This window comes from Terrapene carolina, unplaced genomic scaffold (genome assembly GCF_002925995.2).
Source record: "Terrapene carolina triunguis isolate 2854851 unplaced genomic scaffold, T_m_triunguis-2.0 Scaffold23, whole genome shotgun sequence".
In the NCBI taxonomy this organism is placed as follows: Eukaryota; Metazoa; Chordata; order Testudines; family Emydidae; genus Terrapene; species Terrapene triunguis.
Genome location: NW_020664374.1, coordinates 11,628,310 through 11,646,264, shown reverse-complemented (window position 1 = coordinate 11,646,264; position 17,955 = coordinate 11,628,310). Strand labels below are relative to the sequence as shown.

Sequence of the window (17,955 nt, the reverse complement as noted above, 5' to 3'; positions counted from 1 at the left end):
GTATGTTGGAGGCTCCCCCCACCTCCGTCTTCCCCCATCCCCCGGCATCTCAGCTGGTAAGGGGGCGGGGCTGGGGGCTGCGGCCGAGCGGCGGGAGCTCAGGCCCCGCTGGAGACACCACACCACTGCAGCGCTGGACGTGGCGTGCTGAGGATCCGGGAGAGGGGGTAAGCGGCATGGTAAGGGGCCGGGCACCCCCTCGACCCCATCCCCCACAGCCCTGACCCCCAGCTCTGAGCCCAGCCCCTCTGAGCCGGGCACCCCCCCGACCTCATCCCCATCCCCCCCAGCCCTGACCCCCAGCTCCGAGCCCAGCCTCTCTGAGCCGGGCACCACCCCGACCCCATCCACCTCACAGCCCTGACCCCCAGTTCTGCACCCAGCCCATTATGTAATTGCAAATGTATACATACCATTAAAGCATTTAATATTTTTAAATAATGTATTTAGTGTATTTTCAAATTATTACAAATTAATTTTTGAATGTATTTCACTAGTTATTTTTTACATTTCCAAATACATGTTACTATAGTATTGCAACTTTTTTTATGGAAGGGGCCCCCGAAATTGCTTTGCCCCAGGGCCCCCTGAATCCTCTGGGCGGCCCTGCCAGACGGTCAGAAGCGCGGCTGCTGGGTTCGCCCCCTGTCGGGGGGGGGGAGGGGGGGACACGACGACAAGAGACCTCACAGCCCCGCGCGCGCCGCGTTCCAACCGATTGAACGGCCAGAAGCACACGTGTCTCCGTCTCCCGCTCCCCCCGCCTGGCATACAGCGGGTGCATCACTGCCAGGGCCTGCTGAGGCGGGAAGTGCTGGGGCGGAGGATGTGTTTCGGGGGGGTGTAACAGGGTGGTTACCCCGCTCCTGCCCTGAAGGGCTTAAAACAGCCCTGGGGGAGGGCTGTGGCAGGGAAAAAGCTGGGCTGACTGGGGAAGCCGCTGCAGCTGGGCCATGCCCCAATGAGGCCCCAGCTGGCCTGTATAAAAAGGCTGTGCCAGAGGCTCAGAGGAAGTCTCTCTCTGCTTGTAGAGCGAGAAGGGCCTGGCTGCTAGGGAGCTGAGCAGGGTACTGGAAGTGGAGCAGGGCTGGGGGAAGGCTAGAGGAGCTGGGGAGCCCCAGCCTGGAAAACCCCCAAGCTGCAGAGCTAGCTAAGGGTCTAAGACCAGTACCAGGGCTGCAGAGGGGCAGCCCAGCTATAGAGAGAGGCAGCAGGTCCAAACCCAACCTTGCCTGTGATGTGTGGCTTATACTGCAGTCTGCCCCAGGGTGCAGGAGCTAGTTGGTGACTGGCAGTAGCCTTATACTGAGGCAAGGTGGGGATTAGAGGGTTGGGGGTTCCCCAGAGAGGGGAGAACTAGAGGCAGAGTGTGGGGGTATTGCCAGGGGGCAGCACCCCAGATCAAAGGGCACCAGGGTCTGGGAGGGACATGGGGCCAGCGGGACACCAGCCTGCAGAGGGCGCTCCAACGGCTGGATGAGCTAATTCCCGAGAAGACCAGCACGAGGCGCTGCCGGGGTGAGTCCTGCTTGCTTACACGGGGGCTGGGTGGTGCTGGGGGGGAGGTGTTTCAGCGGGGCCGGGGGGTTTCGGGCCTCAGCTATTTTCTTTGGAGTAATATGGCCCTCGCCGCTTTACGAGTTGTGCAGGCCTGATCTAGTTGAAAGAGGGATGGGGGGGAGGGGGGGGGAAGAGCCCTTAAGAATGACAGCACTTTTAATACCAACCAGAACACTGAGCTCTACTCTGAAAGCACATCCAACTGCTCAAAGGGGTATGAAAGGGCCAGCGATTTCAGTTGACATTTAATTCCACACACACAATATGGAAGGGTTACCACTGGCTTCAAGCACATTTCCTGTCAGCAAATGAAAAATAAATAGCAACCCTCCTAGAGTTTGTGAATGTAACAGAAAGGATTCTTCTGATTTTTATTTAGTGCCTCATCTTAAAATGTTAGGTGATGCAGACCGTACAGCATATTGTGGAATGTGGGAAACCCTCTGGACATACATATATGCTCTGTCGCTGCTATGCCACAATTAAAGGATGTCTCTGTAAACAAAGTGACATGCAAATAAATAAGACTCTAAATTTCCTCATGAGTATTTACAATTCAGATTATATGTAATTTTGTTCTTTTCAGACTCTGGTCTCTTTCCTTTTAGGAAATTAAGATGCATCTAAAACAAAATCCTAACAGTCAGGGTGCACTTAGATAAAATTGAAAAGCACATTCAGCTTTCTGTCTTCTGATTTAGAAAAATAAGCTTGATCAACGTTCTGAGCATATTTTGTGTTTTTACAATTTAAAGAGTCGTCAACACAAACAATACTTTCAAGGGAAAAAATGTCACTTTCATACCCGCCAGCACTACTCTAGGGTTTAAAGCCCGTCTCAGTTATCTGCAATTCTGGTCAAAGTCCTGGGCAGCTGGTTGAATTAAACAGCAGTCCCAGCCACCTGTCATCAGACGTCACTGCAGGGCAGGGATGCCTGTATCAGCTTCTGCTTCCTTTTCCCCAGCTTCAGATATTCTGCCCTCCATTGACAGTTCCAAGAGTCAATCAGAGGCCAGCAGGGAAAGTGGTCACAGGAACAGAGAAGTTTCTCACCCATCCTTACCCTCATCAACCTGAGTGACAGCATGTGTCATAAACCCCTAACCAGAATGGTATTTAGGGAAATAATGTTTAAACATTGCGTGCACACATTTTATTACATATAGATACACACACACTCCCTTATTTAGTACCAATGGTACTGAGCTATTTTAATCATGTGTGTGTGTATAGACAAACTACTGTGTACGTGTTTACCAAGAGAAATCAAACAGTTCCTATAAGAAATATGTGCTTTATTTTCTTCTCTAGTTCTCCAAAAAAAGGCACCAACACAAGAAGTGATTCACAACAACACTGAATAACTAGCACATAATTAACATTTTTTGTTTCAACAAACCCACTTGATTAAGCAACATGTATCCTCCAGGGTCCTTATTCAACCAAAACCAAAAGAACATTGCACTTGTTCAATCATCAATGTTTATAAACGACTTTCAAACATTACTGTACTATGGGACTGGCTCAACAGTGGCAAATATTTGTAGCTGATTTATCTACTTCTAGCTCTCAACCCTGCTGCATTTCCAAAAGAGAAATCAACAAACAAGGATAGCATCTTGATGGCCTGCAGATTAGTGCCAGAATTCTGTATCAAAACAGAGTTTTGTTTAGATACCAACAACTTTCTTTTGTATAAACCATTCAGACATTTGATTATTTAAAGACCAGTGGCAGAACAGATAATTCTATGATAGCTAATCGACATTACTAACCCACAGTAGCAAAATGAGAACTACACCTGGCCTGAGGACAACAAAAGTTATTTTTCAGGACTGTGAATGAAGGCTGTTGAACATCACAGCAAAACTTTTTCACTCAAACCTTGGCTCCATCTAAGTCTCGGCCAAGATTTGGACTTTTAAAATGCACAGCTGGCTAGGTCCCAAAGTACTTAGCTATTAGATATCCTGGGAATTACTGCATAAGGAAAAGAAGTGAAGGATAAAAGCATAAGACTTGGATGGAATAGTTTCAAATGTGTGAACTGCTCAGAAATGGCAGAGAGACCAAATGCTTTCTGGCCTGGTCCCACTTTCATCAACAGAACTTATTTTATATTTCAGAGGAATATAATTTTAGAAAAAGGGTTTTCTATATGAAAATCAGGGCCCCCCCTCTACATGTTATAAAAACTCCAGGGCCCAGCGGGGTGGGGGGGGGGTCTCTGGCAGGGGCCATGGGCATAGGTGTAGTTTGACTTCTATTTTGTGGGGGGCAGGGGCCAGTGAGGCTAGAGCCACCTCCACATGGCGGGGTCCAGGGAGTGAGTGCCAACTCCACCCCATGACTCACTTCAGCAGGCCACCCAGCAACCAAAAATTATAACTCAAAGGTGGGGGGCTTAGCTACAAAAGTTTGAAAACAACTTAGTGTGCAGGGAGGGGGTAGCTAGGGGCTGTGTGCAGACAAGGGGTAGCTCAAGGTGCAGGGAGGGGAGTAGCTAGGGGTTGTGTGCACACAGAGGGTGGCTGTGGGTGCAGGGAGGGGGGTGGCTAGGGGCTGTGCATGGGCAGGGGGGTAGCTCAGGGTGTAGGGAGAGAGGAATTAGAGGCTGTATGCTGGGAGGACTCTTCTGTGGTCCCTGTTCCCGGAAGGGTCTGCCAGCCACGGAGTTGGGTCTCCCCATCCGGAGGGCTCTTACCAGCTGACTCTGAGGGAGCAAAGGGGGCTGGGAGCTGAGGAGCAGCTTCAACCTGGGAGAGCAGGGAACGCTGCCGCTGCCTGCTCCGTGGCACCAGTCAGAGCAGCAGCTGCCCCGCACTGCCTGACTCCGGCTTCCCGCCTCCAATCTGGCCAGGTGGCGGAGAGTGGAGATGGGGGGTGAGGTGTGGAGCTGCCCCCGGGACTGCTGTGCTCCTGTGCTGCAGTTTGCGGAGGGCGCAATGCCCTTCATGTCCCCAACTCTGCCCATGGACTCAGAACTTCTGCCCCACAGGGAGCACCAGGACTCGGAGCTCTGGGATTCATCCCCATGCCTCCTGGCTTCAGCCCTGCGGGGGGCGCCGAGGATCGGGACTTGGCCACGGGGTCCCGGGGTCCCCTTGAAAGGGCTCACGGACCCCCCGGGGACCGCAGACCCCCAGTTTAGAACCGCTGATCTAGAGCGCAGATGGCTGATGCAATACACGGTAATGCAGGGGTTCTCAAACTTCATTGCATCGCAACCCCTTTCTGAAAAGAAAAATTACTACACGACCCCAGGAAGGGGAACTGAAGCCTGAGCCTTCCCGAGCCTCACCGCCCCACCTGGGGGCCAAAACCAAAGCCCCACTGCCCATCCTGTAACCTGAGCCCCACCACCCAGAGCTGATGCCCTTGGGATTTGGCCCTGAGCGGTGGGGCTCAGACTTCAGCTTCGGCCCCAGCAAGTCTAATGCCAGCCCTGGCATCCCCATTAAAATGGGGTCGCAACCCACTTTGGGGTCCCGAACCATAGTTTGAGCAGCACTGCTCTAATGAGAAATCTTTTCCAGCAGAGTAGCCAGTGCAGGATCAAGTTGATGGAGACCAATATGATTTATATCATAGTCCAGACAATTTTTTATTTTTATTTATTAGTCCTGGTGCTATACAAATTTTGGTAGAACTCCCTGAACCTGTTATTCATAGACTTGTAAGTTATTGCACCATCTGTGTGGGTGATAGATTCAGCAGCTCTGCTAATTTCTTCCATCCCCACAAGAAAGCCCTTTTTAAGCTAAAAGTAAAGGCTGTTCATGTTCATTTCCTATCAATGCTATCTCCAGAAACTAAGGATCACCATTTAAGGCAACATTAACATTCAAGCCAATCTAAATTGATGTACTGTATCACCCAATCACCACAATACTCTCTTTGGCTCTACACCAATGCACTTTTCACTTCTAAAACACAACCATCCGCAATGCACATGACTAAAGAGGCTTGTCATGTATTTTTTGACAAGATTTTTTTTTTCCCCCACATCAGAAAAGGTTGAGTCATCAAATCTGAAACTGTTTGCAGGAAAGAATCAGTTCTGACAGATTTCCCATTTTGAAACTCGTTTCAATATTTTTCTGAAATTCTCAAAACATTTTTGTCCATTTTAAAGGTCAACATAAAAAGCTGTTTCAAAATGTAAGCTATTGTATAGTACATATGTAAAAGGCTAATACTGAAACATTTCCATTGATCTGAGTGAATTTATTTTTCCATATTTTTGATTCATGAAATGTTTTTAGATTTTGACTTTTCATCCCGATTCAGGATGAAAATATATTTTTTAAAATCTCAACAATTCTTGCAGGATGAAAAAACGGTTTCCTGCCTAGCCCCTCACAAAACCAATTCCTCACAATCACATATGTAGCTATTGCACCCAACAGAGTCATTATTGCCACAAGGCCAGGGCAAGCCTGCCATCTCCCTTCCCTTCTTCCTGAATTAGAGACTGAAGCTGTGAAATAATTCTGTTTGTAGCACACCAAAGCTCTTGGACCTTCACTCCCCCATACAATGCCTGCGCAGCATTTCATCTGTGCTCCTTTGGAAGAAGAGGTAACATATAATGTTTGTGCATAAAAATGTGAATGACCCCTTATAAGACTCCTGCAGAGAATAAAGTAAAACAGCAAATCATTGCTGCTTCTCTTTAACAGGTCTAGTCTGCCCCTTTCCTTTGAAAAGCAGAGCCAGGCAGCATCCAGCCCTCTGGCTGTCCGTTAGGAGCTTACCTTTTCACTATAAGCTTGAGAGTCTTGTGTGATCCCTTCACCAGACAGATCGCCTCTTGTCTGAACCCGGAGAGGCCCACGTCATTGATGCTGACAATTTCGTCTCCAGCCAGTAACTTGTCAACAGCTGCAGCTTTGCTCCCTTCTTCAATCTAAAGAAAAAGCAATTCAAAAAAGCAGAAGGATTGAGAACAAATAACTACTTCATTTTTTTAAAAGATAAAAAGTAAAATTCATTGTTTATTGGTACTACATAACTGGGTAATTAGTAACACACTGAAGTGGTTAAAATGCAAAAGAATTATATGCTTGTTAAAAATATTTAGAGCTAAAGTAATGAAACAGAAATAAGCATTATGAGGGAGAGGGAGGACGTGTCTACGCTACGGATCCTACAGCAGCTATGCAGCTGTAGCAGTATAGCACAGATACCTCCTACAGCAGTGGAACGGTTTTTAATCATCAAGGTAAGTAATCCACCTCCCCGAGCAGTGGTAGCGACGTAGGTAAGTTGATCTAACTTTGAAGCATAGACCAGGCTGGAGAAAAGAGAGGAAGGAAGGGCTACCTGAGCAGAAGGCTGCAACACTAAAATCTAGGGCCTGAAAAGTTTATTTCACATAACTACAGCACTCAGGGGCCTGAAAAAGTCTCACCTCTGAGCACTGGAGTTTCGCTGACCTAACCCCCAGTGTAGGTGCATCTAGGTTGAAAGAATTCTTCCATTGACCTAGCTATTGCTGCTCAGGGAGGTGGCTTGCCTACTTTAATGGAAAAACCCCTTCCACTGCCGTAGGAAGCGTCTACACTATGGCGTTACCAAAGCATAGCTGTAGTCATGCCACTGTAATGCCTGTAGTACAGATGTGTCCTTGGTGTGGAAAGCCAAGGGTACCTGTGATCTTGAGTTTGACAGCCTCACCTTTGTTCAGTGCGTGGCCAATATAGTTACGCATGCTTGCACAAAAAAGCCTTGGACAAACACTTTAAAAATCTAGATTTTTCAGATGAGCTAGCTGATACCAGCACCACCACCATCACATTCCACCCAAAAGATGTTTGACATGCTGTGGTAACCAAAATATTGTGAAACTAGTTGTGTCTGGGAAATATGAACTAATTTAATGAATCGGATGTCTAACTTAACTAATTTCTAGGGTTGGAAGAAAGTATTTCCTTTAAGAAAACAAGGATTTTACAATGTTTGATAGAATTACACAGCAGTTCTGGCCGGGAAGAGAGAGGGAGGTGAGAGAACCAGTAAGCAAAGATTGAATGTGTCACATGCCCAGGTAAGGTGGCCATTCGTGGTGTACATCAATGGAAGGCATGTACTGCTTTTCCTAGCACCCTTCCTGGACTACAGAAAATGTTACTGGTCAAATGTTACTCAAACTATTCATAATATTCGGATTAATTGATAGGCAGATAAAGTAAGAAGAGTTAATATTTGACCATTTCCGTCAACACATAAGAGATAAACCTGGTAATAACTATAGACATTGTTAATGTTAAAAAACAAAACAAGAGTTTGATTTGCTGAGTACTGGCAGCTCCCATTAACTTCATTGGTGGTTGTAGGTGCTTAGCTCTTTTGCAAATCCTTCCTTAACGTCTTCCTTTCTCTTTTATGTACACACTCCCCCCGCCCCCCCCCGGGTCACTCAAATCCACAATCTAAGGATAATTTTTGACTCTTCCCTCTCATCTGCTCACATACCATATCCAAATCTTGTCACTTCTTCCTCAACTCCTAGATCTGCCATTTTCTTTCCATTCTCAAAGCTAAATCTTTCATTCAGGTCCTCTTTATATCCCAACTCAAAATACCACATCATCTCTGGCCTCCCCTTCAGTCCATACAAAATAATTCCACTAAAGTCCTATTTCTTGCATGATCATGTCATTCCTCTCTTTGAATCCATCCCTCCTTTAGTTCACCATCCACTATTACAGCAGATTTAACACTTGTCATCACCTTCAAAGCTCTATATAAAATTCTCCCCCTCCCTGCTTTTCCATCTTTGTCAGGCTTTGTGTCACGCCTCCCTCACCCAAACAGCTTCTGCTCTTCTAGTGTTCCCCAGCCTCATCTGCTTCTTGCACAATTATCCCCAGGCCTTCTTTCATACTGTCCCCTAGGCATGGTACGACTGTCCCGAGTCCATCCGCAGGGCCCCTAACCTGGCCACACTCAAGGCCCTCTTGAAAACCTATTTCTGCTGTGTTCCTACAGAGAATCTAATTGACTTGTATAAAAATTCCTCATTCCTAGCTGTTCCTCATTCCAAAATGTTGTCTACCAGCTCTTAGAGAGTGAGCTCCTCTGCACAGGGCCTGTACTCTCTTGAAATCGCTGGAAAACACCTAGCACATCATAGTTATTACCATAAACAAATAACAATGTTTTACATTCTACTGTATTCAAAAGCAGGCCAAGTCATTTACTACATAATTAGTAAAAAAATAAAAAACAAAACAAAACAAAAACACGTATCCACAACTTATCTGCCTCAATACAATCAACAAAGAGGGCATATGGATCCAATACAATTCAGGAGTGGATATTTGAAACTTTGTTTATAAACTGAAGTTTAAAAAAAAGCAATGCGTCAACAATACAGATGTAAGTAAAATGATAAAATAAAGCAATACTTCTTGGAATGATGAGAGTTAACATTAGGATTGTCTTGTTGAATGGTCTCTTAAGAGATGCATTAACTACTTATGCTAAACACTCTGTTCCACCTTGTATTTAGCTGTGACACTGAGTACTTTTCCTAGACCTGAAGAAGAGCTCTGTGTAGCTCAAAAGGTTGTCTTTCACCAACAGCAGTTGGTCCAATAAAATACCTCACCTCACCTTCTCTCTTCAGAAAAGTCTAAATAAAAAATGATGCACTGAATATTTTGTATTCGTAGACCTTTCTAAAACAGTGGTTATTTTTAAAATTACTTGATAATAGTAAAGTAGTTTTCAAATCGTATCTTTTAAAAAAATGCAGATAATTAAAATTCAGGTAAGTTTTCACATCCAGTTACAATTAATGCACAATCCATGACCCACAACTGCCAGGGTATTTATTCAAATCTCATGGGTTCACTAAAAATTTAAAATCCCACTTCAGTTGTATGGTGGAGTGGAGAGCAAGGGAGTAGAGATGGAAATCATACTTCCATGCAAGCAAACAGGTTAGGAGATCAAGGAGTCAGGGATGGAAATACATAGTTGCTCTAGGCAGCCACAGAAGAGAGTCACAAGTCAATCAAAACTAAGAGAAGTGATGAGCACCTGGGGACACATGAATCTTGACCCTCCCAAAAAGTGCTCTCAAGTCCTTTAAGTGCTTCACTGCATTTCTGGATTACCTTTAAATGATATGCATTTTGAAGCCTGAAGCATAGTGGAGCATACAGCATGGGGAAATGTCAATGAAAAGCAGTGGTGAATGACTAGAGACCACGGGGTTGAGGATGGAGGTCAACCCGGGATGAATAAAAATTAAGAGGTATAATATATTGTGGTTTGAGGAGTTTTAAGCAACATATCTACATGTAAATTACTTGTGGCCCTTAAACTCCTGGCAAGGTACTGGTTCAGCCCTGAGGGCTGGAAAGACTTTGTGCCACTGGGTTATAAGCAATTTGAAGGTCTGAGCCTTAAGACCTTGACAGTGTCAGTTTTTCAGTCCAGTCTCCTAGGGTTTCAAGGAATTTTCATTGTTCGCAGCAAAGTTATTTGTTTTTTCTTCGAGCTGGAAATACACTGACTGAAGAGAGTATTCAGTTACCCCCTCTGAGTTTTCATTTCAGCAGGGGAACTGCACATTCCACATAGCGTAAGCCTTCCAAAGAGACTTATGGGCACGTCCAAAACAACATTAATCACAACTGAAAAACGAGACTGAGCTGAAGCACCCCTGACAAATACTGAAAGTGGGTCTCTTCACATATTGCTTCTAAATTAGTTGCAGATAAAAAGAATAAAACATACAATCTTATATAGTAACAATCCTTCTGCGCTAAAAGGATTCGTGCATAAATTTTCCCTGCTGGTTTGAACACAGATCAGTGAATGTGTGTATAAATAACATAATTCCATTCAATTATGTACTTGTTGGTCCAAGCATGAGTATTTGCTAGGGGGGAAAATACAATCCATTTTAATTACACTAAGAAACTGTTTTTTAACCAACACGTCTCTAAAGTAAACCTCTATAAGATAAAGGCTCTACCAGCAACTGAACACAAGTAAAACTAACTAACCAATTCATAGGAGAAGCTATCTGCAAAAAACATTATATCCCTTTTCTCCTACTATTGCCATTCTAATTTCCCTGTCTTCGTGAATTTTGATTTTATTACTTTCATCATATTATCTGTATACCAGATGTACTCTCCGCTCTATCAGACTGTTGTTTGAACTACAACCCTGCCCAACAGACAAACTTAGAACTTTCTCAGTACTGCCAAATGCCCTTGTGAAAACTATTGTGCAATTTTTTCTCATACCTCAAATACACACAGACATGCAAAAAATGTATTCACACACAAAAATGTTTCTCAATACACATTCTGATAAATACTAGGAACATCGGGACACAAGGGGGCTGGAACCATTTCTGATTTACACACAGTACTGAACATGGTGTGTCTTTTTGTTTTGCACTCTCACTAGAAGAGAGACAGGAATCTGACTCAGGTCACTTTGACCATCTGCCCAAAACCTAGCCAGAGAGCAGGTCCTCTCCATTTGTTTCATTCACACATTTAGAGAGTTAAATTGTATATTTCATTTGCACCACCAACGACCCTACTTTTGTTCATTCCACTAAAAGATATCTATCAGAGTGAGCAGCATTACTGTCATTGTCAGTTCATGTCATTAGTTGAGCAGCAGCAATAGGCACAGATGAGTTTGTGTTTGTCAGACTTGGAAGAAGATTTCCTCGAAGAGGAACAGGGAAAGCGGGGAAAGCAAATCCAGGAGAAAGTTTAGAAATGAAATGTTATGTATTTGGATCCAAATTTTAAATCCTAACACCCTCCTCCCCCCCACCCCCCACACAAAATGTTATTTATCCTAGAAATTGGGCTTGATATTCATATTTAAATTTCAAACAAGGTAAATATGGGACAAGAAAGCCTTTAAAAAAAAAAAGTCAGTGGGAGGCTATAAGATTGGATTGGCAAGAGTAGCCAACAAAAATATGGCAATATTTAGCGCCATGTCGGTCTACAATCAGCCAACAGCCACAACGCAGTGTGAAACCAGATGAGAACAGGTAGAGATGCAGACTCCTATTATAAAAACCCCTTTCTCCACCTTCAACCATACACAGGAATTTAATATTCCTCCAAATATTGTACACTTGCAAGTTTTTCAGTGAGACAAAGGGGAGGGCCAGATAAGGCAACTGGTATCTATACTTTACTATACATTAAAAAAAGACTTAACATCAAACCCTCTTAATTTGGATGCAGTTATATCAGTAAAAGGTGCTTTACAGTGGTTTAGCTATTTCTATACTGGTAGGTGCTTTATACCTGTATAACTGTATCTACCCTAAGGCTACGTCTACACTACGGAGGGGGGGGATCAATTTCAGATACGCAAATTCAGCTACGGGAATAGCGTAGCTGAATTCAACGTATCTGATCCGACCTACCCCGCTGTGAGGACGGCGGCAAATCGACCGCCGCGGCTCCCCCGTCGACGGCGCTTACTCCTACCTGGGCTGGTGGAGTACGCGCATCGATTCGGGGATCGATTATCGCATCCCAACGAGACGCGATAAATCGATCCCCGAAATATCGATTTTCTATCGCCGATCCGGGCGGGTAGTGAAGACCAGCCCCAAGGGCTGTATTGGTATAGCTATATAGAGTAAAAAACAAAACAAAACAAGAGAGTCACACACTAACTGACACAGTAATACCAGTATAAACTGTGTGTGCAGTCTGGGCTTAAGAGACAAATGGAAATAATCAAGAGCAAATTGTCCTGGCAACAGACTTAAAAAAAAAAAAAAAGACATCTTCCAAAAATGCATCTCCTGCAATGTCACCCAAAAAACTTTTAGTATGGAGAATGGAGTATGGGTTGAGGGTATGAAAACTCTCTCAAAGTTCTCTCATTAAAAATACTGTCTGAACTCTGATATACTGTCTGTTCCTATGGAAAGAGAGGGTACAATTAATTTCAGGAAGCATCAGGTAAAGCAACAAACTAAGCATGGGTAACGTGTGTGTTATACTGTTATAGGATAGGTAAGTACTTTGTTTTTCTCCTTCTTTGGAGACCTTCATCCCACTCCACACAAAGGAATAGTCACAGTAAGGTGTACTGCATATTCAAAGGATACTCACAAACCTATATCCCAAGTTAGTAACACATAAAAGGGAAACGTTGATCACGTAGACATTTAAATTGATGAAGCTTGACAGAGATGCAAGAGTCCTAGAATGTGACCCTTAAGTGCTGTTTTTATCAGCTTTCATTGGTTAACTTTAAATACCCACATTCCCGTAGAAACACCTGTATAAACAAGCAGGATGCAGGATGGGGAAGTGCAGCGTCACACATTATCTAGTTTCGTTTAGAACGACATTGTATCAGCTTCTTGGCCTTGGAGATTCCTTTCTTTGGGGGAGGGGAGAGTGAAACAGACCAACACAGGGAAAATAGCCCCATTTACCAGGACTCTGTTATCAGCAGTGATCCCATGAATAAAAATATGCTTTATCACCCAAACAAAAAATAGCTTTGTGTTGGCTGGTATGTTGATTATCTGTAAAAATCCATTAGATGCTCATAGTACAGAGTGACGCAAAAAAAGTCAGCTAATCAAAGAAAAAAACCCATCAAACAAAATCGCTGGAGATAGACAAGTAACATGAAGCAGTGACACACTGACTCAATGCAATGCAGAACGAGGAGAAAAAATCCTTTATAATTAAAGCTTAGTATGCGTTTATTAGGCCTGCAACTATACCATAACACATTCCACATCCTGTTACAGCACACTGTTATGCAATGAATACGCAGTCTGGGTTACATCCAGATTTGGTAGTAAGTAGGTACATCTACCAGTGAATTCTAAAAGTCAAATGCAGGAGAGACTAGTAGTAGTGTAAATTACAGAAAGTTGGTCAGAAGACTACGTGTTTGTGGTAAATTAGTGTCACTGTACAAATTCTATTTATGTACCTGTATGGTTCTGACTTAGTATCCAACTGTCTCGGTCTTCAATATCCTCACAACACCCCTGTGAGGTAGGGAAATACTCTTATCCCCATTTTACAGACAGAGATCTCAGGCATAGAGAGACTGAGTGCCCAAGGTCACATAGGAAGTCTGGCAGATCAGGAAATCAAAGACAGGTCTCTGAAGTCCCAGACTAGCACCCTAACCACTGGCCCATCCTTCCTCTCCAATTCCTCAGACTGGACATTCATTACATGGCAATAGGATGGAAGGAGGATTATTTAGTGGAGAGAGGCGAGAAGTGTAAGACAGGCCTGTGGTTTGGGTATATAAATGGTACAAGTTGGCCACACCAGTGTTATCAGCCAGTTGATCACCCATTGCTGCTCGCAGTACTGATAGCAATAGTCACAAGCAATTGCAGTGAAGACAGAGTTCCAACTTCTATTTTAATACAATGCCCTGTGTCCAGTCTATCCATCTCCTCCACTGAACAGCTCACTAATATCCTTATAAACTATCTTGAACAAGTTGACCCAGCAGACTTCCTCCTCAAAAGGTACTGGAGGTGGTGGCTCCCTGAGATACTCCCGCTTCCACCCCCCTGAGAACCATAGACTGGGAATAAAGATCTGTGTAGAACTGCTCTCATATAATGTCCATCATCATGATCACGTAGAGATCAAATCCAAATTCAGATCCAGACATCCCAAATTCTAATTTGGATGGAAATGGACTCTGGTATCAACCAATGTCTTTACAAATCAATTTGGGAAAAATTTAAGAACAAAGAGACCATCTCCTATTCCTGGAGTATGTCATGGGTCCTCCTTTCTCTCAAATAGTTTGTCATCTTTAAGCATTTGGGCATTTGCTTAACAATTTCTTAGCATTAAAAATCATAGTTTGAAAAGCTTTCATTCAATATGGCTCTTACTACAGCTCTTTACATATTTACCTAATGCTTATAATTGTACCTTTCCTGTTATGATTTATGGCCTGCCACCGTTTATATTATAACATCACATTTTTCTGTGGGACTTTTCACAGCTCTACAAACAGACTCAAGGCTGAAACTCAAACCAGAAGCAGGAATTTCAAAAGTCTAATTAAAAACAATCCAATTTCCCCTCTTTAAGGTTAAAATGTACAACTAATATTTTATTCTAACACAATGTGCAGATCAATGTTGCCATTATGAGATGACTTTTTAAAATGTAACTACCAATAACTATTTATGTTTGTACCAGACAGCAGTTTGTTTAATGTAGCCCTGTTTGCCTAGATCATTTAAGTAAGAATATTATGAACACTTTGCAAACTCAGGAGGACAAACTAAAATAATTTAAGATATTTAAAGGTGAGATGATCCCTGCCCCAAGGAACTAATGATCTACATCAATAGGCGACATACAAAAATCATGGGAAGATTTCACATCAAATTGCAGTATTACAAAAATTACTATAGTCAGCACGGGTAGCAGCACCCACAGTTAAGGTTGCCTAATACTTTTCATTATGATCCTCCCACTCCACAGTGTCCCAGAGCCCAGGCTGCAGCCCAAGCCTGGAAATGTACATAGCAATGAAAAAGCCCCGCAGACCAAGCCCCGCAAGCCTGACTCAGCTAGTACGGGACAGCCGCAGGTTTTTCTTTGCTGTATAGACACACCCTTTACCAAATTTTAACCACTCAGGCTCAAATTTCCTATGCCAGGTTACTGCCTCAGGCTGATTTTCTTTATTAAAATTAAAAAAAAGTTTCAGTAAAACAGCACTGCCATTCAGAGACATTAGGAAAAATATGTTTTGCTCGTGTTAAAAAATTATTACAGCTGTTTCATTGGGAAGCTCTAGCGCCTCCAGGGTTTGGAGCATGGACATAACAATTTACAGAAAGGTGGGGATGTACCTTTTGCCATCATCCCTTTAGGATAAGTAAGAAAAAGGGGGAGCCCTTGAGAACTGGGGAGCATGAGGAACTGTGGGGTCAGTATGGCATATCTGTCCAAGTTATAAAGCCTGTGAAAAAATATCAGTTTCCACATGTGCGGAAGAGTCTTGTTAGAGTTTGGCAGCTAAATTCTCCAAAGATTCCATCTGCACTGAGCACGTTCAATCCCCTCACAGCCCCCACATGCCAACTGGGCTGCCTGTGCATCCACAGAACAACTGAGAACGCTCAATTTCAGGGCTGCAAGAGCATCCAATTGCTGCTCCTGGGCACCAGAACTGGCAGCAGGGAGACTGTCTTGTCTGTGTTCTCAATGCCCCACTGCTGGAGGAGGCCGCAGACTTAGGGTATGTCTACACTACGAGGGTAATTCGATTTTACTTAAATCGAATATGTGGAATCGATATTGCAAAGTCGAACGTGTGTGTCCACACTAAGGACACACTAAGGACAGTAATTCGACTTTGTGAGTCCACACTAACGGGGCGAGCGTCGATATTGGAAGCGGTGCACTGTGGGCAGCTATCCCACAGTTCCCGCAGTCCCCGCTGCCCATCGGAATTCTGGGTCGAGCCGCCAATGCCTTCTGGGTAAAAAAAATTTGTCGTCATCCGTCCGTCACTAACGCCCTCCCTCCCTCCATGAAAGCGCCGGCGGGAAATCAGTTCGCGCACTTTTCTGGTCAGTGACAGCGCGGACGCCACAGCACTGCGATCATGGATCACGCTGCGACCATCGCTGCACTTGTGGCCGTTCTCAACACCTCGCAGCTTATCATACACCTTTCCCTGAGGCAGATGCAGAGAAATCGGGCGAGGAGGCTACGGCACCGCCGTGAGAGCCTGAAGTCGGAGAGTGGCACAGAGCTGTCAGAAACCACGAGCCCCAGCGCCCAGGACATGACGTTGGCAATGGGGCATGTGGATTTTGTTGAACGGCGATTCTGGGCCCGGGAAACAAGCACGGACTGGTGGGACCGTATAGTGCTTCAGGTCTGGGATGAATCCCAGTGGCTGCGAAACTTTCGCATGCGGAAGGGGACTTTCCTCGAACTTTGTGAGTTGCTGTCCCCTGCCCTGAAGCGCAAGGACACCCGCATGCGAGCAGCCCTCACTGTCCAGAAGCGAGTGGCCATAGCCCTCTGGAAGCTTGCAACGCCGGACAGCTACCGGTCAGTCGCGAACCACTTTGGTGTGGGCAAATCTACCGTGGGGGTTGTTGTCATGCAAGTAGCCAAGGCAATCGTCAAGGTACTGCTCCCAAAGGTAGTGACCCTGGGAAACGCGCAGGTCATCATAGATGGCTTTGCCGCGATGGGATTCCCAAACTGCGGTGGGGCTATAGATGGGACTCACATCCCTATCCTGGGACCGGACCACCAGGCCAGCCAGTACATCAATAGAAAGGGCTACTTTTCAATGGTGCTGCAAGCACTGGTGGACCATCGGGGACGGTTTACAAACATCTACGTCGGATGGCCGGGCAAGGTTCATGACGCTCGCGTGTTCAGGAACTCTGGTCTGTTTAGACGGCTGCAGGAAGGTATTTACTTCCCAGACCACAAAATAACTCTTGGGGATGTGGAGATGCCTACAGTCATCCTCGGGGACCCAGCCTACCCGCTAATGCCCTGGCTCATGAAGCCCTATACTGGCGCCCTGGACACAGAAAAAGAACTGTTCAACTACCGTCTGAGCAAGTGCAGAATGGTGGTGGAGTGTGCTTTTGGCCGTCTCAAAGGGAGATGGAGAAGCTTACTCACTCGCTGTGATCTCAGTGAAACCAATATCCCCATCGTTATTGCAGCTTGCTGTGTGCTCCACAACCTGTGTGAGAGCAAGGGGGAGACCTTTATGGCGGGGTGGGAGCTAGAGGCAAATAGCCTGGCTGCTGATTACGTCCAGCCAGACAGCCGGGCCATTAGAAGATCCCAGCGGGACGCCCTGTGCATCCGGGAGGCTTTGAAAGCTAGGTTCCTGAGTGAGCAGGGCAACCAGTGACTTTTCAGTTTGTGGACAGAAAAGCTGAACCTGCCCCCGTTTCTTTACCCAGTCCATTTTGACTATCCTCTCCAGTTACATACAACCTTCACCCCCTTCCCCTTCCCAAAAAATAAAATCATTTCGATTTTTTAATGAACACCGTTGTCTGTATTGCTGTTTTCGCGGGAATATTTTAAACCGGGGACGCAGACTGTGGCGGGGGGCGGGTTTAGTGTTCTGATGCAAATGATACTTCTAAACTCCCGGAATGACAGGCTCCGCACTGGTGGACTGGTTATTTCAATGGAGCCTGCCAGCACTCCTGGGGGGGACTGTGTGTATGTGTCGGCTATGTGACTTTCTGGCAGGGGGGGGTAGGGTTACAGATCCCCTGCTGCGTGGATCTGTGAGCCAGGATAAGGACCGCTGCATAAGATCTGTAACTGCCCTCCCCCGCCACAAAGTCACAGAGCAACCCCCCCCCCCCCCCCC

At 45.2% G+C, this 17,955-nt stretch overlaps 1 protein-coding gene across 3 annotated transcripts in view; it reads right to left on the bottom strand.

The window, feature by feature from the left end:
* The window catches only part of LOC113406218 (protein Shroom2-like), a 188,484-nt gene that overhangs the window by 106,658 nt on the left and 63,871 nt on the right, over nt 1-17,955 (bottom strand). For all 3 annotated transcript variants that reach the window (XM_026649543.1, XM_026649546.1, XM_026649550.1), the window contains exon 2: nt 6,321-6,472. In XM_026649543.1, coding sequence (XP_026505328.1) covers nt 6,321-6,472 — 152 coding nt within the window. The remainder of the gene's footprint in view (nt 1-6,320; nt 6,473-17,955) is intronic.